At 40.3% G+C, this 24021-nt stretch overlaps 4 protein-coding genes across 5 annotated transcripts in view; all 4 read left to right on the plus strand.

Annotated features, from left to right (window-relative positions):
• Positions 1–130: 130 nt before the first annotated feature.
• Positions 131–1020, plus strand: LOC145328057 (uncharacterized). Its single transcript, XM_080171608.1, has 2 exons — positions 131–532; positions 786–1020. Exons 1-2 carry the CDS (start codon positions 282–284, stop codon positions 838–840), a joined length of 306 nt encoding a protein of 101 aa, XP_080027734.1. The 5' UTR covers positions 131–281; the 3' UTR covers positions 841–1020.
• A 22-nt stretch (positions 1021–1042) lies between these two features.
• LOC145328056 (uncharacterized) lies at positions 1043–2726 on the plus strand. The gene is made up of 2 exons (XM_080171607.1): positions 1043–1666; positions 2634–2726. Exons 1-2 carry the CDS (start codon positions 1270–1272, stop codon positions 2717–2719), a joined length of 483 nt encoding a protein of 160 aa, XP_080027733.1. The 5' UTR covers positions 1043–1269; the 3' UTR covers positions 2720–2726.
• A 1498-nt stretch (positions 2727–4224) lies between these two features.
• LOC145328444 (uncharacterized) lies at positions 4225–5502 on the plus strand. The gene is made up of 2 exons (XM_080172136.1): positions 4225–4343; positions 4607–5502. The coding sequence occupies exons 1-2, from the start codon at positions 4283–4285 to the stop codon at positions 5500–5502; spliced, it is 957 nt and encodes a 318-aa protein (XP_080028262.1). The 5' UTR covers positions 4225–4282.
• Positions 5503–9261: 3759 nt separating this feature from the next.
• Positions 9262–24021, plus strand: part of Neurochondrin (neurochondrin) — a 48111-nt gene continuing 33351 nt past the window's right edge. For both annotated transcript variants that reach the window (XR_013882317.1, XM_080171614.1), the window contains exons 1-5: positions 9262–9336; positions 9947–10027; positions 10213–10365; positions 10623–10682; positions 11048–11120. Coding sequence is in view for 1 of the 2 variants with exons in the window: in XM_080171614.1 (XP_080027740.1) it covers positions 10225–10365; positions 10623–10682; positions 11048–11120 (274 nt within the window). In the remaining variant the exon portion in view is untranslated. The remainder of the gene's footprint in view (positions 9337–9946; positions 10028–10212; positions 10366–10622; positions 10683–11047; positions 11121–24021) is intronic.

The following is a 24021-nucleotide window of genomic DNA, read 5'->3' on the forward strand; positions in this document are numbered from 1 at the left end:
CCTTTTTTACAGTTTTTTCGAATAATTTTTTAATTTCACAAGTTATGTGGTAGTGGGACTTGTGGTTATCTTTAATACTATAGATCTTAATAAGCACATAGAGCAGTTTATCTAAACAAAGTAATATTTGAGGTTGTTGTGGTATACCACCATATTTGATTTAAATACCGTTTAAGTGTTATAAGAATTTGTTACGATTTTAAACTATAATTTAGGATGCAGTTCGCGAGCTTTACAATTTGTATTTGCCCCCTGAGGCCCACGCCACCGTCCATCGCAGTATGGAGTTTTCGCTTATGGCCATCGAGCTGCTCAAGTTCATGAGTCTCTACATGAGCTTGACGTTTACAAACAGCCCCTCGGTGGTTGTCAAGTTTGCCTGCAACGATAATCGTGAAGTTCTGCAGGGTGAGAGGCTCACCAGATTAAATACTTTGCGCAAGGAGCATGAAGAAAGTGAGAAGCGCAGACGGGACAGAGAGCGAGAGGCCAGGCCATCTGCGAAACGCTTCACTGGCACGTGCCACAATTGGTAAGCGTTTAAATTTTTTAACATATTTTTTCTTTTCTGCTGCCAGTTTGAATGAGTTGTAATGATAATTCTCGATTTTGCGCGGGCAATCAATGGATATGCCAATAGATAATCAAAGAAGTTTTTCTTTTCGAAAAATACATAGTTTAGTTTTTTAAAAAAAATATATATATATTCGCAATTTAACTTACTATTTAGCACAGAGTTTTTTAGTTGTTAAACTCAGCCGGTTTAATGATAATTATATTTTCAGCCAGAAACAAGGCCATAGAGCCTCCCAGTGCACAGCTCCTAAGAAGAAGGATTGAAGCGAGGCTTCGAGTTCCCCGGCCATAGCGGTACTTCCATCTACCAAAGCCGAGGAGCTCCTCATTGACGATGTTATCGCTCCACTCGATAACGATAATTTACCTGACACAAAAACTATTGACTTTAACTCCAATGGTAACATTGAAATCGACGACAATACTTCTGTTAAAATTGTTACCAGTGACTTAGTCGCAAGTTCTTTAAGTGACATATCTGACCAAGAATTTGCGGCTTTTATTGACAAAGAAATTGACCGGTTGCAAGATCTGGGTTTCGGTCCAGTTGCAGGAGGGATCCATGATCCAAAGGCCCAGTTATTTTATAAACAGATTTTAAACGCCAGTGATTCCGTTTTAGAATTATTAAAAGACGGTTATAAACCGGACATAGTTACTCCTCTTCCTGAGGCGACAGACCTTAGGAACAACATGAGCGCGTTGCAAAACATGCAATTCGTTCAGGCAAAGACAGACAAATGGGTTAAGGAGAACATTGTTAGGAAAGTCGATTATAAACCATATTTTGTCAACCCTTTGACGGTGGCGTCAAAGTTGGATAGTGAGGGTAACGTGAAATTACGTCAGTGTTTAGATTTGTCACGTACACTGAACGACTGTTTAAGAAAAGTTTCTATGAAAATGGAGGATATTTCCATGGTTCTTCCCAGAGTCACGTCCGGCTGCTGGATGTCCGTGTTGGACATCTCAGCGATGTATTGCCATTTGGCATTACATCCAGATTTCCGTGGTTTATTCGGCTTTGCGGTTGTCAACGCCTCTGGCACGCGGGAGTTCTATGAGTTTTTAACACTGCCATTCGGCACAGGTTAGTTTTTGTTTTATTTCCTAATTCAATCAATGGTATTATTTCGATGCGCAAGCGTTAAAACGTCTAAGGATAGCGATGTCTATTGTTCTAATCAGTACAATATGAAATGTATTTGACAACCTTATGCATACCAAAAACCAAAAAACGAGTGTATAGTTTGTGTTTTTTACGTTTTGGTAGTGTTTTTCTTAAGAAATGATCGAGCGTCGAATTTAAATTGTACATATTTTTTAAAATTTTGATCCATAAGAATGCAATATTTTTTGTCAGGACCAGCCACATACATAATGAATTCTCTGATAGTCCCCATACGAAGATTCTGCCACGCTCGAGGCATAGACTTGTCAACATTTGTTGATGACTCGTTCAATTCAGCCCTGTCTAAAATTAAAGGATTGGCTAGCCTTAAGTTCATAAAATTTGTGTTCGAGAGTACAGGCTGGACATTAAACTTATCGAAATGTGTCGGGCCTACTACTTCTTTGTGTTACCTGGGCTTTAATTTAGACTCAATTTCTATGAGAATCAGTGCTCCCCTAATGAAGATAATAATTCTCACAAATGACATTAACGCTGCCATTTCAAAGGCTGACAAGGTTGGCGTAATATACGCCAAAGAATTAGCGCATATTCTTGGCGTATGTTGTCACCTTCTCCATTCTCATGGGAGTATAATGAGAGTGGTGACTAGAGCATGCCAGCAGACACTCGGATTGACTGTTCAGGAGCATGGGTGGTCCGGGTCTTTAGCTATAAACGATAGAATGTTACAAGAATTCGAAATGTTGAAGGTTTATCTAATAAGGTGTGTACATTCGAGTTTTTAGTTTTCGAAACATTTTTTAAAAATTTTTATGTCTTATTTTTCCTCTGGCATTTTACGAATGTTTTGTTTAATTTCGGTTGCATTTTGACGTTTAGTTAAATATGAATATACACTTAAATATTCTTGTTTTTATTTCAGTTTCAACGGACAACCTGTCAACAAGTGTAATGTTGTCATCAACATTATCCAACCTGCGAAGCAGGCAGTTTTGCTGGAAGCTGTAGATCCTTTGGACATCTCTCAGATAGAATCCATCATGGTCTCTGATTCAAGCGAATCCAGAGCTTATGTATTTGAAGCGGAGCAACTTCGTTTCATTAAAGAGTTTCCATTTGAATACGACGAAATGCAGCAGTCTAGTACACTGCGAGAGTTGTTGGCAGTTGTGAAAATGTTTGAACAGGAATCATTTCTCCAGCAAAACAGACACAAAACAGTGGTTTGGTGTACGGACAATCGCGGTTTAGTTAGTATTTTGAACCGCGGCTCTAGAGTTGAAATTCTGCAGCGTCATGTGATAAATATCAAGTTAGTCCAGCTACAATTTGACATTATCCTTTTGCCAGTATGGCAAAGGAGGAGCACGTTGTTGCTAAAAATCGCTGACGAGGGATCTAAAGTAAGTAACACCGACGAGTGGTCGGTAGCCCTCGAGGATTATAATCTAATATGTGAAAAATTTATGGTTATGCCGGAAATCGATCTCATGGCCAGCGCGGCCAATACAAAATGTTCGGCGTTTTATTCAAAGTTGCCGGATAAAACGGCATTAGGCACTGATTTTTTTATACAAGAATTGGAGAATAGGCGTGTCATGTACATATGTCCTCCAGTTAAAGTTATAGTTCCAGCATTACATAAGATCTTGAGTATACCGTCCGCCACTATCGTGTTTGTTATTCCCTTTTGGCAGTCTGCTTGTTTTTGGTCGCAGTTTATTGAAGCTGGAAAATTTAAGTCTTTCATAAAAAGAATTTTTGTGTTTAAGACCTTTTTTACATCAGAAGCAGCAGATTGTATGTTTAAAGGGAATTGTAATTTTTCTATGATAGCTTTATTAATTAAGACCTGAGTTGTGTATTTTCAGCTAATAGAAATGTCTCATTTATTGGGCCACGATATTTCATTGAAAAAATTTGAGTAAATATACAGATAAGACTGTATTAGATCATAAGGGGAGGTTAATTTTTATTTTTTCGTCATGACGGAAAGATGTAGTAGGACTCAAAGATATTTTTCATTCGTACCCAATAAAATGATATCATTTCTTTGCAGATATAATTATTTTAATTTATGTATTAATCTGACTTGTAAATCTAGAGTTCTGTAATAACCATACAAGTCCAAAAAAGCGTAGGAACATGAAAAGCATTTTTATTTTATTTTAGACACATTATTCTAAATTCAGCTAGTTTGTTTGAGCAGATTAGATTATGTATACCTATTAGAGAAATCCTGCTTGTTTTGGACTTTTTGGTTTGTTATAAATATTTTTATATTCATCCCTATCTTGTTAACGTTCGGTCTTTCCATGAAAGTGCAATCTGAAAATTATTCTAGTCTGTGATACGCTTTGAAAATTTAATATATATTTGTGGCTGTTTCAAGAAATGGGTTTACAATTTTAATATTTGGCCTTTTTTAGTAGATTCCGAATGGATTCATATTTGTGTATATTGAATTTTTACAAATTAAACTAGTCTGTCGGAGATTTGTTATTTGATTTCTCATATTTGTATACCCATTTCAGACTTTTTATTAGAGGAATCTGCGGCAATCAGTTTAAAATGGGTCGCGTCGGATTTGATCCAGCTTATCGGGCCAGAGGGCAACAGAGACCTATGAGAGGCAAGTATATTTGTTCATATGATACAAAATCGGGTAGCAAGACAGGAATCAAATGTTTTTTCGGCTTTAGGATTGATAGCTTTTAATCTCAGATCTATGATACAACGAACAAAAAGTTTTTTGTTAACGTACAATGATCGGTTTCGACGCAGGTTTTTTCTTTGCATCCAATTGGATGAATAACGTTTTCCATAAGAGGTGTTTAACGTGTAAGAAGTCCGTTTTTTACTTAGATTTATAGTTAATTTAATCTATATTTTTAGTCGGAGAGGGTCTTCCTGCTCGGATTTCACAAAGGCCAGCTCTGAGAATCATGAGGGCAGCACGAGGCCTGAACTTATCGCCGACAAAGAGCCGAGATGCCAAACTATACACGTCGTCCCGCGCCCAGTCTACCACGAGTGTACATTCACAGGTAGTGGAGGTGTTTCTCGCCTACCTACGCAAGAGGAATCTACCGGCAACCACGTTCCAGGAAAGGGTGTTGCAGGACTTCATCCATTATCTGGAGGATATAAGGAAGCCTTACTCTTTTCTCAAACAAGTTTGTGGAAGTTTGAAGGCATGGTCATATATAATAGATCAGCCTGTTTCGGAGTTTTCACAACGTGTGTCGCGGCTATTGGAAGGAGCAGTGAGAAGAGCAGCAACGGAACGCGCCCCCGTCAGAAAAGCCACGCCCATTCCTAAGGGTGTTCTCACAGCAATCATGCGCAAGATAGTTTACGACTATGACTCCATCTGGGACATTCCTCTGCCTTTTTTCCGAGCGACGGTGGCAATAATTTTGCAGTTCCACACATTTACTCGCCTCGCCGATCTTGATCAAGTGAGGGCTTGTCATATAAGCCAAGATCAAATAGGCGGGGTGGAAGTTCTGCGAGTGATCTACCCAAAGAGGAAGAATGATCAAGAGCATGAAGGATGTACAAACCTGTTGGCTTCAGAGGGCGGAGATTTGTGTCCCGTGGTACTGATTAAGAAGTATTACCGCAGATGTGGATTCCAGTTTATGGGAGAAGGGATCCTGGATGAAAATTTCTTGTTCTGTAGAACTTCTACCATGTGGCTGCCAGGTGGTAGACAAATTGTGGCTGACGGCAGGTATCAACTTTCGCCACAGACTCTTTTGAACGATATTACGCAATTGTGCCGTTAAGTAGGATATTTCGGCCCTGTGGGCCGAAAATCCTGCAAAATGTCTGGGGTTTCCGCAGCGTGCGAGGCCGGCTTGTCGGACGAGGCGTTGAGGGATAAGGGGAAGTGGCGGTCGATTGAAATGTCCCGTATGTACCGACAAATGACGGAGCCATATCAAATGGCTTTGTCGCGGTGCATTACAATGCAGGACGATCCACAAATAACGGATTTTGCGCGGAACTCCGGTCAACCAATTTATCGCGGGGCGCAAAATTCTAGGTCGGCTTCCCATCCCCAAGTCTCGCGGCGCCCGTCCCCAAGCAGGCACGAGGACATTATAACACAGCGGCCCCAAGACATGCCTACGTCGGCAGCACAAAGATTATTCCCATGCCAGCCGGTGATAAACGGCCACACAAATAGAGCTGGGCTTTTTCACAATATTGTGATAAATTCTCCGTTCACAGGAGGACAGCGAACGGCGAGATTCGTCGACGACGGAATCGTCAACACACGTTTCACAAGAAACACCGACGCTTTTCGTTCTTGGTTTTAGCCAAATCAATGATTTTTCCGTTGAGTTTTAATTATTATTTTATGTAAATATTCGACCTTATAGGTTAAGTCCTTTGTGTTTTATCATGACTTTTCAAGGTTAGAATAGTAAGTTTGTTTTTAAAAAAAAAAAAAAAAAAAATTTTTTCGGCGGCAGATAATGATATAATTCCGTTTTGAATGACATATTTCGACCCATTCGAATCACGACATGTATCGACGGATATTTTCGTCGACAAGTTGTCGGTTTTTTCTATTTTAAATTAACGACATTACCATGAAAGAAACAAAGGACCTTAGCCATTGAAAATTCATACTGTGTTAAATCTAGTACCTGTTTTATCAGTTATGTCAGAAATCTGGAAACTTTTTATATTCAAATCATGTACATTTTGGATCTTTGTTAATAATCTATATCCTAATGATAAAGGTTTTTTACGAAAATTTCTTGTGATATAACGTACAATTCAGTATAAAAGCATTATTTTCAATCAGTAAGCGTTTTTTAAACAAGTTTTTATACCAGTGCAAAAACAATACAGTCATCACAGCCTTTTTATATATGTCATAGTCATCCCAATACTTGTAATAACTTATTATGTTCAAGAAAATTAATATAAGTGAAACAACAAGAATGAGTTAGTCATTTATTTTATGAAATTTTTTTTTTTTTTTCATAGTAAAATTTATAGAATTTTTCGAGAAATAATTCGATGTTTTTTCATGGCCAGTTTTCCGCGGGTTTCGGTATCAATTTCAGCAATATTTGGAAAGTACATTCTGGAAGTGAAGTGTTGTCTTAGACTAGCTACTTCAGCAGCAACCTTGATATGTTTTTCGTTCGTAAACGACTGTGGGGTGATCCGTTCACACATCCAACGACACATCCTAAAAATTCATGTTATAACGGCAGTTTTTTAAATCATTACATTTATATTTCATCAGATTAATTAAGATATTACTTCTTTCCCGGCCGTTATAGTTTCTGTTCAGATAATTTATTTATCTCTTTTTTCCTGTAACTAAACGTGGTCTTTAGAAGATAATTATATGGTTGAATAGTTAAGCCGTGTTTGCCCGTGTGGCTTGACTGTTTGTTCGCCACACCTAGTTGAGGAAACTAGTTTTACCTGCCGAGTAGGGAGTTAGATATACACTGCTCACTAGTACACAGTTAAAATGTCATTCACCGCTAACGAGGAGTTATACAATGCCTTGCAAAGTCGTTTGGATCTTATAAAGGAGGAAATGATCAGTAGGGCTACAAATACTGACAATATCGAGTTAAAGAGGGCACTGACCAGGTGCTTATACCACCATGGTTGGGTGGAGGGTAACCTGCGTCACTGTCGCCCCGTTGCTGAAAGGCCAGCTGCCGCACAGGCCGCCGAACTGTCCACCATGCTTCAAGATATCAATCGACATGAGGAGGATTATCGTGCCATCTAGACGTGGCACTACGCGAATTATTAACTAGTATCAAAAAATATTTGATTACATTCCTAGTTTAATAAAGTTATGAACCAGCCTACCTAAATAAATTGTTTATTTCTGTATTCAGAGTAGTTGAATGTGTGTCTGAAGATCTTAAAATTATAATGTTTGTAGCCGTGTGTGATTTTCTAAAGAGTATTTTTCATTTCAATTCGGAGATTTGTTCACATAGGCAAATAAAATATATTAGTTTTTGTCACTCGGTTTTACACCAAGCAAGGTGATGATGTTTGGTTATTCAAGATCAAAATAATTCGACGTCTGCATATAAGTTGCGTTTTTTCGTATGATTGTTAAAATCCATGAAAAACAAGACATCTTGAAGGTTGGTGGTCTCGTTTGAACACTCTGTTGTAAAGGTTGCGATACGATTCAGCCATTTTTCCGAAGTTTAAAGTTAGCAAATTTTACGAATTTCTAGAATCAGAATGGAAAAGACAATATAGAATATAAGAACTCGTCCGGTATGTAAATCAGAATTACCTAAGATTCAAAATTAAGCACGTTTTCGTAAAAAATCGACAAACGAACGTTTCAATTGTACGAATAAGCGTTCAACTGTGAATTTTTATCGAAAATTTTCTATCGAAAATGTGCTTATTTAAGATTGATGAACGAAAATTTGTTAAACGATTCGAATGAAGCACATAAGACAAAGAACTTATTCTGTTCCTATAAATCCTTTAAATTTACCATTCTCGAAACTTCTGGGTTACTTTAGATGGAACAGATTTACTCGTTCCGAGTCTTTCCGCGTTTTATTTCGATCGAGCTTCGGACAATATGACAAAATTGAGTAGGTACACGTTCCAAACGGATTTTTCTGGAATTCAAGCTATGAAATAATAATGTGAGGTTTTCATTGAAGTATTTAAAACGAAAAAGAAAACGGCTTGTTTAAATCTTATCCGATTTTTATAGTACAACGCGGCATTTAATGAACGTCTTTTAGTAAAAATTATAAATTTGCATTTTAATTTTTTTCGCAGAGAAATTAATTTGTTCTTGTTTACTAAAAGCCTTTGTAAACAAATCGTTCTGCTTCTGTAAATAAACATTGCACAGTTTTTCTGCCTATTTCCATGCTTTCTAACACAAGTTAAGACCTTAAATTCAAAGTTAAACTAGGAAATGTTGGCCTAATGCCAAGTTGTATTTAGTATGCGTGTGTGTGGGGCGGGTGTGTGAGTGTGTCAAGGGGCGAAAATGAAGGTTAACGCTGTATTAACACTTTTTAGAGATATTCATGTGTCATTTTTCTTTTTAGGAACAATGTTTCACATAACTATTTAATTGGTTTAAAGAACTTTTATCTACTTGTCAATTGATAACTTTAAGTTATTTGGGATTGTTTTAGTATATTTTTAAAATTAAACGTTAGTTAAATCAATTAGAATCTAAATATGAAAAATTGTCTTCGATAAATGTATTGGTTGCCAATAATCGAATGTCCTAATTTAGGTGTTTTAAAATTTGTATAAAACTGATATTTCGAAAAGAAAAGTGTTTTCAGTACATCTAATTTGAAGGCTATTTTATCTCTTTTAAGGCTAATTTTGCTGAATTAGCGGTTTCTAGATTAGAAAGCAATTTTTACCCAATTCAGCAGTTTTATATCAAAAAGTCTTACATGAACTAAACTGCAATTTGCACTTTAATTGCGTTATATTGAATGAAATATTAGTTAATTGTTAAATGAGGATTTAAAATATGTAATATCTCTTATTTTAGATTAAAATTCATATTATATTGAGAAGTGATATTGGATTAGAAAACCATATCTTTTTAAAAAGAAGTATATAAGGTAAGTTAGATATAATATACGATCCGGATCCTTGGACTCAAAAAAATGCGAAAAAAAATGGAAAAATCTACCTAAATTTATACAAAATAGTCACTTACAAAGACATTCTCGTGATGAGAGCCAATCTTTAAGGTTTAGGTTCAGACTTAAAAATTAAAAGTATTTTTGACTTCGAGATGAAGGAACAAACATTTTTTGAGAAATTTGGTGATTTTATTTTTATTGTCAAGGATCCGGAGTCGGATCCGGATCCGCACTGACCAAATTTGGAGGATCTGGATCCGCATACAATCAATGCGGATCCACAACTCTGCTTACTTGGATATAACGTCATAAATATAAATGAAGAATGAATCTTATTCCAATTATGTTCAAGTAAAAGATAATTAATATAATTAAAATGTAAAATATAATTTTGTGTGCCATTGGCCTTTCTCTGTATTATTTGCTTTGCTCCTAGTCTCTGTGCGTTATTGCCTATACCAGAAAAATTTAAATTAAGAAAAAAATAGACCAATACCATTCTTTGGCCAATGTAAAAATTGTGCTACAATCGGTCTAACATACAGGAAGAAAACATATTTACTATAAATATAGGATTATTTTCTAGGATTGAGAATTGGTTAACAATGAATATTCTAATGTGACAGTTTTAGTGAAGTCAACGTGAATGTGTTCTCTAAGGAGAGAGGTAAGATAATAGTTTGTACTATAAAATTAATTCTATATCCGATTATCTATTTGTAATTGTAAACATTCCTAATCTTTTACAATAGCTGTCATTAAAATTTTTTGAAATTTTAAAGTCATTTTATTTTGGCTAAATTACTTTTCACCAATAAAGTAATTTTATGACCTTTATTTTCTTAAATTTAGACCTAGTGAAAGATGACTACATCTTTGACAGTGACAACCTTCGCCGCCATGTCTGATTTGAGTATAAACGGGGCCCCAGGTTCGAATCCTGCTTCAGAAACAGCCTCAGAAACGAAATCTGTTCTCTGTGAACCTGTTAGGAAATGTATAAAGGTGAGTTAATTATTTTAGGTTAGGATATTTTAGCCAGTTTATGATAGTTCAGTTTCTCGATATCAAGGTTATATCTACATGCGCTTCCTCAAACGATTTGGTATGAAAGAGGGGTGTCATTATAAATCAATGATGTTAACAACAACAATGACCGTTAAAACATTTACCTACAGATTAGAAAAATGGAGAGAAAAAATATTTCATGAAATATGGTCTTTTAACCCCCACCTTGTATAAAATAAATATTTTTTCAATAGGTTTTGGAAAGAGCCGAGAATGACACAGAAAAATTTGCCGCTTTGTTTTTAGTGCCAAAGGTAACTTTTATACTTTGTTTTAGTCAATTTTTAGTTCTTTACCTTAAAGTGCCTGGCGAATACAGACCCCAACATACCCCCTACTTTTAAAGTAAATTAAAATAAAATGGGGGGGGGGGGGGTTAGGTATTTTTCTTCATGCCTAACCAGACGTGGCATGTATCTTAGATACCATAACCTCGTGTAGCTTCTCTTTACCAAATATGACCTATCCTAAGGTAACAATAAATACCAAAATAACAACCCTCTGCCCCTCATTAATGGGGGGGGGGGGGGGGGGAGGGTTCACGCTATATTAGGCACTTGAGGTAAACTGTAAATTTTTTTATATAACATAGAAAAATATCTAATGATTTTTTTTTCAGTTGGTGAAAAGTTCAGATTGTGATAAGACAGCAAGACTGCATTTAGTTGAAGCTATAGGTTACTCATTTTTAGGTGAGCTTTATTTCTTCTATCATATTGTATTTTCATCTAAAATTTTACTGGATATTCCATATGATTTTTTTGTATTACCTATAGTAGATTTTAATTTTAAACGTTAATATTGGTAGTTTGTTGTTGCTTGTAATGGAAAATGATAAGCCAATTGAAATGATTAAACTGGTTCTTTCTCATAATACATCCTGTTGAGCACGGATACCCCCACCACGTCCTCCTTTTATTTTGATTTATTCTGGTAAGCCGAGCGTTCTCGGCCCACAGGGTAACGAGTTCGGATTCAACGAGCCCTAGCCTTTAATTATTCTACCAAATAAACAAGCAGGATTCAAGCATACAGAATTTATATATTTTAAACTGAATAATATTTACAAGTTATGTTTACTATATATATACAACAGATTATAACAATGGTTAGGTTTGAAGGGGGTGTGGGGCGCTAGGGCTTAGCTCCCGGCGGTAGACAGGCTGCGGGGGCAGCGGTGGTAAAAGGGGAGGCAACGCCTCCCGGTTATATAAGCGCGTGAGGGACGCGTGATAGTTGCATGTTTGAGTCCCCTCCCCACATTTAGGCAGGCCAGTTTGACCGCTGGGTGCGGGGTCAACAGCGGTCATGAGATAGATGGTGATATAATAAGATTAGTGCAGGGGGTTTGTTATCATAAGTCACAGCGAAGCAACTCTGTAAACGGCCTGTCCGTCTGGGTGTCGTATTACCACAACCTCCCCTTCAAGGGTTTTGTGGCTCCTGAGCCACCAGGCCTTGAACCTGGGGATACGACAGCCTATGCCTGCGCAGGACAGGCAGTTCTTGGGGCACAGCTCGATGGAGGACAGCTCTGGCTACACAGGCTCCCTGGGACACTCGTTGCTCGGTCTGACTGTGGTTGGTGATCAGCATTGTCAGCTCCTGGTTGGCTTCTAGGCGTGGGTTGGCGACGGCCAAGCCCCGCCGCTGGAAATTTTGCCTTGTCTGCAGGATTAATTCTGTCTCGGCTGGTAACTGGACACGGAGGCCTAGGCAGACTCTGATGGTTCCTAAGGGGGGAATGGCGATGGCAAAGGGTGCATAGAACTCCATGGGGGCGCCTGCTTGATTCAGGTTGCTTGGTCTCCTAGCTCCTACCCGGATGGGGATGGCTGTCATCAGCAGGGGGCACATGGCTTCAGCTTCATCTTCTGGGGCGGCTTCTTCCATCGCAGTGGCTGGCTCTTCTCCTACAGGCTCGCTGCTGGCTGGCAGGTTCTCCATGTCCGCGTCAGAGTTCCAGATGGCATCTCTGGGTGGCTCTGGAGCGGGCGGCGGCGGCGGTGGTTCGTTGGGCTGCTCCTGCAGGTTCTCCTCTACTGGGTCACGATCCTGGCCGCTAGGCTGTGGGGCGGCTGCGGCTGGCTGGTGCACTGGGAGCTGTCCTGGGTCGCTAGCTGCGGGCGCCGCCGCTCCAACTGGCAGCTCGGTGGCATCCTCGTCGCCGTCCATATCAACTTGGATGTCTGCTGGGATCTGGTGGGCAGTCACATCTCCAGTGTATTTGCGCAGTCGGCCTACATGCGCGGTAACTTCTGAGATCCTGGCTACTGGAGAGGCAGGTTTAATGACATAATGGACTTCTGTAGCTTTCCTCACTACTTTCCAGGGGCCAGTCCATCTCTTGGTAATCTTGGCTGCCTTCCCTGGCACCAGGCGGGGGGCCAGGTACCAGACCAAGTCTCCAACCTCATACTTGGCCGTGCCTTCGTAGGCTGCCGCGCTCCTCCTGATGGCTCCCTCCTCCTTCTGCTGGATGGCATCATACACTGCATAGTAGCGCTGCAAGAGAGCTTGGACGTTGGCTGGAACTGAAGCATATTCGGTCTCTGGCAGCCGTAGTACCATGTCCACCGGAAGTTTGGCCTCTCTCCCAAAGAAGGCCAGGAACGGGGTCACGCCAGTGGATCTGCAGGCCTTGGTGTTGTATGCGAAGGCGATGGCAGGCAGGTGGGGCTCCCAGTTGTTATCGTCTCTGTCTAGGAACAGGCGCATGCCTGTGTTGAGCGTCCTATGAAACCTCTCCACTCGGTTGGACTGCGGGTTGTAGGGTGGTGGATGTGTCAGGCCAATCTCAAGCCTGGAGGCCAGTTCCTGGAATACCTGGCCGGTAAATTCCATTCCATTGTCGGAATGGATCTTCAGGGGGCATCCGAACGTGGCCAGGTGGCGGTGCAACAGGGCTTCAGCCACCGTGAGGGTGCACTTGTTGGGGATGGCGTAGAGGCTGACAAACCGGCTGAACCCATCTTGGCAGGTGAGGATGTAGCGGTTCCCAGCTGGGGTCTCTGGCAGTGGCCCCACCAGGTCGATGAATAGGACTTGCTGTGGATACCCCTGGCGGGAGGGCACGTGGATCCCCTGCTTCAGTCTCTCCTTGGTAACTTTCTGGACACACTCAGGGCAAGTTTGTACCATCAGACGGACGTCACGGGCCAGGTTGGGCCACCAGAAGTGCATGGCAACGCGGGCGATAGTCGCGTCCATCCCAAAGTGCCCAGCCATGGGGGTCCCATGGGCTAGGAAGAACGCGTCCTGCTGGAGGGCCGAAGGCAGCAGGTATCTTGTCCTCTCCCCTGTCAGAGTCTGGTCAGTGGTGGTGAGGCAGCCATGCTCGTCAAGCCCCAGGGCTGGGAAGCGGCTGGCGTACTGCTGCTCGTCTCGTTCCTTACCACGCAGCTCAGCCTTAGTTGGGGCTTTGCCGTCAGCCACCCATTGGCGGACACGGAGCAGAAGGGGGTCCTGTGTCTGGGCCTCCAATACTCTAGCTGGATCCAGTCGGGCGGCAGGGGGCCGGCTAGCTGCGGACTCCCCTAGCTGGCAAAGGTTGTGGATATACTCAGCCTGCTCTGCTAATTCTTCGGCGCTAGCCGTTGGCATGTTGGCATCTTCCCGGCGGCTGAGGGCGTCGGCGTTGGTATTCTGGGTGCCAGGCCTGTGGCAGACGGTAAAGTCTAAGGCCGCTAGCTCCTCCTGCCAGCGGGCCACCATCCCTGTGGATGTGTTCAGTGATTTCATCTGTAGCAAGGCGGAGGAATCAGTGTTGATCTGAAAGCTGCGGTAGGACAAGATGCCGTGAAATTTTCGGATCCCATACATAATGGCGGCCATCTCTCCCTTCCAGGACGGGTAGCGCGTCTCAGGGTCGGTTGTCTTGCGCCCCACGGCGGCAATCAGCCTCTCCTTGCCATCCTGGCATTGACTCAGTATGGCAGAGATGGCGCGGCTGCTGAAGTCGGTGGTGAGCTGGAACACCGCTGGCAAATCAAACCTGGGCGGTGCTCGGATGGGGGCCTTGCGGAACTTGTCCTTGAGTTGCAGCAGCTGGGCTTCCATCTCAGGCGTCCAGGTTAGGGTCTTGGCCGTCTTCTGCCGATTCATCTCGTAGGTGAGGTCTGCATACTCTGGGATGAACAGGCGGTAGTATCCAAAGAACCCCAGCAGCGCCAGCAAATCCTTGGGGGTGCTGGGGGCTGGCCAGTCCAAGATACGGTCAATATAGTCCTCCTGCATGGCTATCCCCTCACGGCTGAGGGTGTGGCCCAGATAATCCACCTTGGATCGGAACAGCTTGGTCTTGGCTGGCTTGAGGCGGATCCCTCCCCTGCGGTGGGCTTCCAAGACCTCTCGGAGCCTGGCCAGGTGGGCCCAGGTATCCTGGTGGAAGGTCAGGACGTCGTCAAGGTATGACTGGAGGTTGGCTGTGCCTAGTGGGTTTAGGACCCCTGCAATGAACCTGGAATAGACAGACGGTGCCGTAGCCAGGCCAAAGGGCATCCTTTTCCATTGATACAAGCCCCTGGGAGTGGTGAAGGCGGTGCAGGGCCGGCTGTCCTCGGACACACGGATGGTGTAGTATGCGGCCACCGCGTCTAGAGCACTGTAGACACGGTGCCCGCCAGCTCGTTCCACCAACTGCTGGATCCTAGGCAGGGGGTAGCTGTCCAGTTCCAGGCACTTGTTGAGGGCTCTGTAGTCGACGGCCCAGCGGGTGCTCCCGTCCTTCTTCTTGATGGGCACCAGGGGGCTGCTCCAGGCGGAGTCTGACGGCTCTATAACTCCCTCCTGTAGCCAGGTGTCCAGTTGTTTCTCCAGTTCAGCCTCTTGCCGCGGGTTCAGATCCCTAAATCTCTGGCGGATCGGCTGGGTCCCTGGCTTGAGGCGCAGCTGCAACTCAACCACATCTGTGCAGCCGGGGGTAGAATTGGAGAAAACGTCTCTGTATTCTGACAACATAGTCCAGACCTCCTTCTTGAGCAAGGGGTCCTTGCGTAGGAACTCATTGTCTTCCATCTCCAGGGCCTCCCACAACTCCTGCATTTCTGGCGGCTCAGCAGGTTCTTGGAACGAGTGGAGACGCGGGGGAGGCGTATCAGAGACCTCTAAAATGTCAGGTTTGACCAGCTCCCCAGCCACTGGGAGGCCAGCATCCAGCAAGAGGGGCATCTCCCCTTCATTGACCACCAGTACTCTAAACACAGTGGCGGAGCCAGGCCTGTGGGCATACAGGCCCTCTGGAATAACAAGAATTGACGGGCTCGGCGCTCGGAGAGGCTGAGGTGGCGGAGCCATGTATGGTTCCGGAGGCAGCCGGCCACGACTTGACGGGCACGGCGCCGGGAGAGGCTGAGGCCTGAGAGTTGAGTGTGGCTCCGGGTACATCAGACCGCGACTTGACGGGTCTGGACTCGGGCTTGGCTGGTGGACTGGCTGGAGGTCCCAGGTAGAGGGGGCCAGGTGGACACGGCTGGCCGTTGATAAAGGTGTCGGCGGAGAAGATTGGTTCTGGAGGGCTGGCAATCTCAGGAAACGTTGTTGGCAGGCTCTCCCTTGGCACCTTGGGCACTGGAGGCAACCCCATGGCTAGCAGGTTAGCTCCCTTGTGTGCGTTGAGCTCAGTGTCCACCCAGTGTGTGCCTTTCTCAACCACACGCGGCTGCTCAGGCAGGGGGCCTGGCAGAGGCCCCTCATAACTTAGCTCTCTCTCGGCTGTCTCCCGGTCAATGGGGACGCCACGGAGTGGGATAAACTCCCCACGCACCCACAAGCAAGGTGGTTGCATGTCGAAACAGAGCCTAGTTCCGAACTCCTTGAGAAAATACCCTCCTAAGTTCAGAGGGTGTGAGAGGTTCCGGACCACAGTCACGTGGTATAGATGGAGTATAAGAGTGTGTGAGACTGCCATATATAACTCTTTTAACTTTCCTATTACCTGGAGGGGCTGGCCTTCCTCATTAGCAGTCAGGATTTGGGTGTTATCCGGAATCAACATGCGTTGCACGCCCATCGCGTGCATGAGGTGCTCAGAAATTACAGCAGACCCTGGTACACGGTTGCCAGAATCAATCATGGCATCAACCTGTACATGCTGGGCAGGGTCAGGAGTAGGAAACCTTACCCTGACATGGCAGGGGAAGTGGAGGTCCTGCCCCTGAGACAAGGGGGCCTCTCGTTCGGCTGGGGTTGGCAGAAACTTTGGTGGTGGCCGAACCGCAGCTATGGTGGTATCGCTTACCATGGTGGCTTAGGCTGTAGCTTTGAATCACTAGAGCTTATTAATTATCACTGCACATTGGGGCAAATCAATCAAAAAGGGGATTTAATTATTTAGTACCCTTAAAATTCATCCCACAAAAATTTCATTTTATACTTTTTTGTAGGCAATTTAACAACGCACAAATTTGCTTTTATGTTTTTTTCTGTCATTTGAAAGGAACATGGAGATAAAGGTCATTTAATGAAGTTAGATGGAAAATTACCAGATTAACCCCTCCCCAAAAATAGCGCCCCCTTACCCTACCCATCTATCTATTAATCTATCTATCCATCCGTCTATCTATCCATCTATTTATCCATCTATCTATCAATCTATCTATCCATCTATCTATCCATCTATCTATCCATCAATCTATCCATCTATCTATCCATCTATCTATCCATCTATCTATCTATCCATCTATCTATCTATCCATCTATCTATCTTTCCATCTATCTATCTATCCATCTATCTATCCATCTATATATCCATCTATCTATCCATCTATCTCTCCATCTATCTATCCATCTATCTATCCATCTAATTATCCATCTATCTATCTATCTATTTATTCATCTATCATCTATCTATACATCTATCTATCCATCTATCTATCCATCTATCTATCCATCTATCTATCCATCTATCTATCCATCTATCTCTCCATCTATCTCTCCATCTATCTATCCATCTAATTATCCATCTATCTATCTATCTATTTATTCATCTATCATCTATCTATACATCTATCTATCCATCTATCTATCCATCTATCTATCCATCTATCTATCCATCTATCTATCCATCTATCTATCCATCTATCTATCCATCTATCTATCCATCTATCTATCCATCTATCTATCCATCTATCTATCCATCTATCTATCCATCTATCTATCCATCTATCTATCCATCTATCTATCCATCTATCTATCCATCTATCTATCCATCTATCTATCCATCTATCTATCCATCTATCTATCCATCTATCTATCCATCTATCTATCCATCTATCTATCCATCTATCTATCCATCTATCTATCCATCTATCTATCCATCTATCTATCCATCTATCTATCCATCTATCTATCCATCTATCTATTCATCTATCTATCCATCTATCTATCTATCTATCCATCTATCTATCTATCCATCTATCCATCTATCCATCTGTCTATCCATCTAACTATCCATCTATCGATCCATCTATCTATCCATCAACTATTTATCTATCTATCCATCAACTATCTATCTATCCATTCATCTATCTATCCATCTATTTATCCATTTATCAATCCATCCATCCATCTATCTATCCATCTATCTATCCGTCTATCCATCTGTCTATCCATCTGTCTATCCATCTGTCTATCCATTTACTCATCCATCTATCTATCCATCTATCTATCCATCCATCTATCCATCCCTCTATCCATCTGTCTACCAATCTGTCTATCCATTTACTCATCCATCTATCTATCCATCTATCTATCCGTCTATCCATCTGTCTATCCATCTGTCTATCCATCTGTCTATCCATCTGTCTATCCATCTGTCTATCCATTTACTCATCCATCTATCTATCCATCTATCTATCCATCTATCTATCCATCCATCTATCCATCCCTCTATCCATCTGTCTACCAATCTGTCTATCCATTTACTCATCCATCTACCTATCCATCTATCTATCCATCAAAGTATTCAAAATGTCAAATTTGGGGTCATTTAATTCATTTCAGTAGAAGGGGAGAGGATGGTGTAAAGGGGTGGATGGGTATTCTTATTTTAGCAAGCTACAAGTTTCACTTAATAATAAATCCATTATAAATATGAGCATTATTGACATAAATTTTTATTGGCTAATATCTATATTCAGGGCGACCACTGCATACTATATATACTATAAATACTATATAGGATGAATTTGGATACTATATCATACTATATGACTAAAATTTACTATATATACTATATATTTTTACCTTTATTGGAACAAAATTTACTATATATATACTATATAATATTACATTTATATAACAAAAAACGGATATTGTCAGTTTTGTGACAATGCATCTTAAGAAGTGTTTTGTCTTATTTTCACAGTAGGTTTTCTCCTATTTTGCCCCTGCGGGGCAATCATTAACCTTTATAACCTATTAAAAGCTCCAAATGTCCGTCTCTCCGTTAGACATGGATGGGGGGAAACGTGATTTTCTTGGCTCCTATAAAAGATCGAAGGCAACTTTTTGGCAACATTCCTATCATAAAGGAGCAGAATCAACTATAAAACATCTATAGCAATCGGAAAGCTTTTTAGCAGGTTTTAGGCTATTTTTTATATTTTTTTTACTTATTTCCCCATATCTTTGGTATCATCTTTTTAAAAACATTCATGTTGGTCTAACTGTCTCTTAGCAGGTTTTTTAGTTATTTTTATATTTTAGTTTTTGTCCGATTTTCAAACTTTTTTTGGATGATAGTATCAAAATATGTTTTTCCTTTGTTCTGAGTATCCAGTATGTAATTTACTTTGAATGTCGGTCTAACAGTCATTTCATTATACAAAATAAAATAAGGTTTGGGGCTTTTTTCTTAAATAAATCTAAAATAAAATAATCATCTATTTTTTGTGCTTTGCTTCTTATGGATGTTGTCATCCTTGTTTAAATTAAATAAAACTTTGCCGAATAGAACACATATTGCAGGGTTCTATAGGGATAAGACATTAGCCGATTAATTGATATACATCCCCAATGATGATACTCAAAATTAATCCATATATATAGAAAAAATTAGTGGATGGAAAGTATGGAAACTCAACTTAATCAATCAATCAAAATGCCATTAAAGTCCCCAAAGTTGTTGAGTCAACGAATAAGAAAGTGTTTTTTTGGGGACTAGTATAATGAATAGCCCATCGTCCACTTGCTCCCTGCATATTTGAAAAAAAATTCAAATTATTTCTGCTTTTTATCACAGGGTATATTATGTTGATATTTCTAAAAAAAACATTTGTAAGCATCAAATATTTGAACATAAGTTACTTTATGTGAAAAAAAATTTGCGCGCTGCGCGCGCAATTTACAACTTCATTTAAAACTGCTTTGACATTTATCTAAGTCTTTTCTCAAAACTGTATGTCTGACTAAAAGAATAACAATATGTAAGTATATCATAACTAAAAGACTTTTTTTCTGACAATTAACATTAAAAACCTTAATTAAAGCATACAAAACTATATATTCCTGACTTGTTAAAATATTACTTTTCTTGTTGTCTATAATTAATTTTAGTTTAAAGAGGGTGTGTAATTTTTTAGGTGCGCACCGCCCTAGCAAATCCTTGTGAACACCACTTTATTAAAAAGTGATAGATTTTTAAAATGCCATTTGAAGAGGGTGGCAGATGGTGATATAACTTTTTAGTTATAATTTTATAATTTACTGTCTGTAAACTGGGGGGGTTAAATATTTTTTTTTCAAGATGCCTTTTAGCTCCAAGTCATTCCAGGGTTGGGAGAAGGGCTGGGGAAGAAGAGATAGGGATTAGACGGCCTATAATCAAGTATTCCCGCCCCCTTAAACCCCCTTTTTAAAAGCGAAGCTTTTCTATAATAAGGGTCGGTCCGTCCGTCACGGATAGCTTTTTTCGTTAATTTAGACATGTTAGAATTGTCCTATCGATTTCAAATTGTGCATGGTGATTCCTCTAGTAGTTAGGTACGATTTAGAAAGCGTAGCAACTCTATAATTATTACCAAAATGTCCGTACGTCTATTTTAAACATGTTGTTTTTTACTTTTTTAAATAGCTTTTTTCGTTAATTTAGGCATGTTAGAATTGTCCAATCGATTTGAAATTTTGCATGGTGATTCCTGTAATAGTTAGGTACGAGTTAGAAAGCGTAGCAACTCTATAATCATTACCAGAATGTCCGTACGTACATTTTAAACATGTTGATTTTTTAAACATTTTTAACAACAAATTTGTATGTGACCTAATTATCCGATTGATCTGATTTTTGGTATACTGATTCCTGGGACAACAAAGTACAATATTATAAGCGAAGCAACTCTAAAATCAAGTCCTAAAAATGTAAGTATGTCCATAATCATTATTATTTTCAACAAATTTACTTACAATTTTGCTTTGACTCTTATACATTCGCATTCTGATTATTCCGTTCTTACATTATACAAGTGTTAATGTCCGTTTGTCCTACCGTTTCAGAGCTTCGCTTTTATGGATGTTGTCATCCTTGTTAATATAGGTATATATAATCCACGCCACTGGTTTTATGTGAAATTGCTTTGATAACAACTTGGCTTTGAGCTATTATTAATGCGTATATATACTATTATTACTAAATAATTCAAAGTCCGATACTATATCATACTATATGAGTAAAAAAAAATATACTATATATACTATATGGAGAAAAAAAATATACTATAAATATACTATATTTTTTTGGTTTTGGAGTGGTCGCCCTGTATATTTATAATGATATTATGATTCTTGTTTACTGTTTATATGTATACTAGCAGTTTCGCCCCTAGCCTCTATGGGCTTTGCTCCAAGAGGTAATTAAACAAGGATGACAACATCCATAGAAGCGAAGCTCTGAAATGGAAAGACAACAAACACTAACACTTGTGAAGTGTCAGAACTAAATATTAATGCATGTCTATACAAAATTGTAATTAAAACTGATTAAATACATGTTACTGTTTAAGGACATACTGACGTTTTAGGACTTTTATAGAGATGCTTCGCTTATAACACTATACCTTATTGTACTAGGAATCAGTATTCAAAAATCAGATGAATAGGATATTTATAACATTCAAAACCATTATTTGTTGTCATAAAATTTAAAAAATTAGCTTGTTATAAATGGATGTACGGACTTTCTGGTAACGATTATAGAGTTGCTGTGCTTTCTAAGTCGTACCTAACTGTTGTAGAAAACGGCATGAAAAGTTTGAAATCGATAGGACAATTCTAGCCTGTTTAAATTAACTAAAAGAGCTAACTGTAACAGACGTACGGACGGACCGATCCTAATTATAGAAATATGAAAAAATTTAGAGGATTTTTTTTGTAAAATAGCTTTAAACCACCACAGGACCAGTAGATATATTCCCTGAAGAGTAGAATCTAATCGGTTAGTGGTTACCGAGATCTTAAGGGACGGACGGACAGACAAACAGACATCAAGCTACTTTTTATTATAGATTAACGCCCAGGGATCTAAGGAACAAAACAATAACCGATTAATGTATGTACATCCCCAATATTGATACATTAAATAATAAATTATACTCCAAAAATGATTGTCTGTAGATGACAATTAGTGGTTGAAAAGTTTTGATACTCATCTTAATAAACCAACCAATAAAAATCAATCAAATTTCCTAAAGTTGTTATGCCAACGAATATAAAAACGTTATTATAAAACTTTGAAGTTTGGGGACTAGTGTAATGTCCTCTCCCTTTCTAAATAAAACTGCTAACGCTAAACATGAAGACCATGTACCTACATAATTTAAAAACAAAGCATTACCAATAGACAGACAGATAGACTACTTGCTAATTCCAAATTAGAATGATTATAAGAACACTTCGTTATTTGAATATTAACTTTACCTTTCCGCAGTGAGAGAGGGGACATTGGGCTGTTTATAAAACTAGTCCCCAAAGTTTTACAGTTGTGTGTTCAAACGTTTTAACTACTAACTTTAATCTACACAAGGGGTAATTTTGTGTATTATCATTGGGGATGTACATCAATTTATTGACCTTTGTCTTATCCCTTTAGATCCCTGATATTTGTAATAATCCATAGAAAAGATTATTCAGTTACATTAAAACATCAAATATAAAGAGATTTAGATTTAGGTTTAGCCCCCCCCCCCCTCCCTCCCCTCTTCATCATTTAGTGCAATAGAACTTAAAAATATTCATTATCAACTTTAATTCAAAGTCTGATCAAATAAATATTTCGCATAACTATGTTTTTGCATCTTTTATTTATATGTATTACATCTCACATATTGACTTTAAAAGCGCGTTTAAAAGATTTTCCTAACAAACTTTTCGTGCACCCAGCCTCAGAAAACGCTCTAAAAACCCCTACGGGGGCGCGGGGGGGTAAGTGAAACCAGTACAGGCGATTATAATATGTCTTTGGGTAATCAAATATCGTATTTTTAGCCGGTGGCAACCGATGAAAACATATTTCCTCTTACTGTCTACTCAAATGTTGATTATAAAACAAACAAAAATAAACTAAAATCTTAACTTCAACTAGAATTATTTAGAACTAATATCTTTAATTTGTGTTTTTTTCTTTTATATTGTCAAAATACATCTAGTGCATGACTCACCTGAAGTTATTTTGTCTAATTACGTTAATTCTAAGAGATTTTATAATACTTTTAAAATTGTTGGTGAAACACAAAATATATGCCTTTTTCTGTAAGAAAATTTTGGCATATCTTGACTTTCAGACTTTAGAAAGCTTACTTAAAAAGCGTATTTTTACGATTCCTTTGAAATCTGATGTACATTGGGTATGATAATACTCATAGAACGATTGAAACTTGATTTGGGGGTGGTGAATTGATGCCCCTTGTTGCCCCTATGTGCACTGGGTCAACAATTTTATATTTATTTTTATCACTTGGTTGACATTTATACACACTTATGTGTTGTTATCACTAGGAGCTCTAGGTGTGATTCTGGAAGCACTGGCAGCAGGGAATGTCCGTCCTGCAAGGTTCAGAGGGGTGACGGCGGTAGGGAATGACCCGTCCTACAGCGCCGCTGGTTCGAATCCCGAAAATGGCGGCAGGGAATGGCCCGTCCTGCAGCGCCTCGGGTTCGAATCCTGGGAGGCAGCGGCAGGGAATGTCCCGTCCTGCCGTGCCTGTGGCTCAAAATCTGCTATCCGTCGCAGTGGTAGGGCTTACTTGTGTGCTGAAACTTCGCAGCCACACATTGCCTTCTTAGGGAGACCAGCACCCAGCTGTCTGTCTCGTAGGTTTGGCCTGGGTGTCCTGGGGCTTGTCCCAGCTACACTTGCCAATTTAGACTCAGTTCTGTAACCGTCTGAGCTAAATTATCTGATTGCCGTGGCTGCGCACCTAGCGCTACTCCTACACGACACGGAAAAAGCGTCTTAACTGGCGCTTTTAGCAGGCTAAATCTGCTTGCCGTAGGCCAGAGGCCCACATATTGCGTTCAAAATGATGGAAATTCGACCTAAAAAGGCCGTCTCACGGGTCAGTTGGCAGCTGATTGTCCCCTTACTTGCCAAAGGGTCCAATC

The sequence above is a fragment of the Acartia tonsa genome, chromosome 9 (genome assembly GCF_053477335.1).
Source record: "Acartia tonsa isolate MP-2025a chromosome 9, ASM5347733v1, whole genome shotgun sequence".
In the NCBI taxonomy this organism is placed as follows: Eukaryota; Metazoa; Arthropoda; class Copepoda; order Calanoida; family Acartiidae; genus Acartia; species Acartia tonsa.

Excerpts from the sequence above, each read along its gene's own strand:
- LOC145328057 (XM_080171608.1), top strand. The coding sequence starts at position 282 with ATGGAGTTTTCGCTTATGGCCATCGAGCTGCTCAAGTTCATGAGTCTC. Across the intron at positions 533-785 it reads ACTGGCACGTGCCACAATTG|CCAGAAACAAGGCCATAGAG; the intron begins GTAAGCGTTTAA and ends TTATATTTTCAG.
- LOC145328056 (XM_080171607.1), top strand. The coding sequence starts at position 1,270 with ATGAGCGCGTTGCAAAACATGCAATTCGTTCAGGCAAAGACAGACAAA. Across the intron at positions 1,667-2,633 it reads AACACTGCCATTCGGCACAG|TTTCAACGGACAACCTGTCA; the intron begins GTTAGTTTTTGT and ends TTTTTATTTCAG.
- LOC145328444 (XM_080172136.1), top strand. The coding sequence starts at position 4,283 with ATGGGTCGCGTCGGATTTGATCCAGCTTATCGGGCCAGAGGGCAACAG. Across the intron at positions 4,344-4,606 it reads GCAACAGAGACCTATGAGAG|TCGGAGAGGGTCTTCCTGCT; the intron begins GCAAGTATATTT and ends CTATATTTTTAG.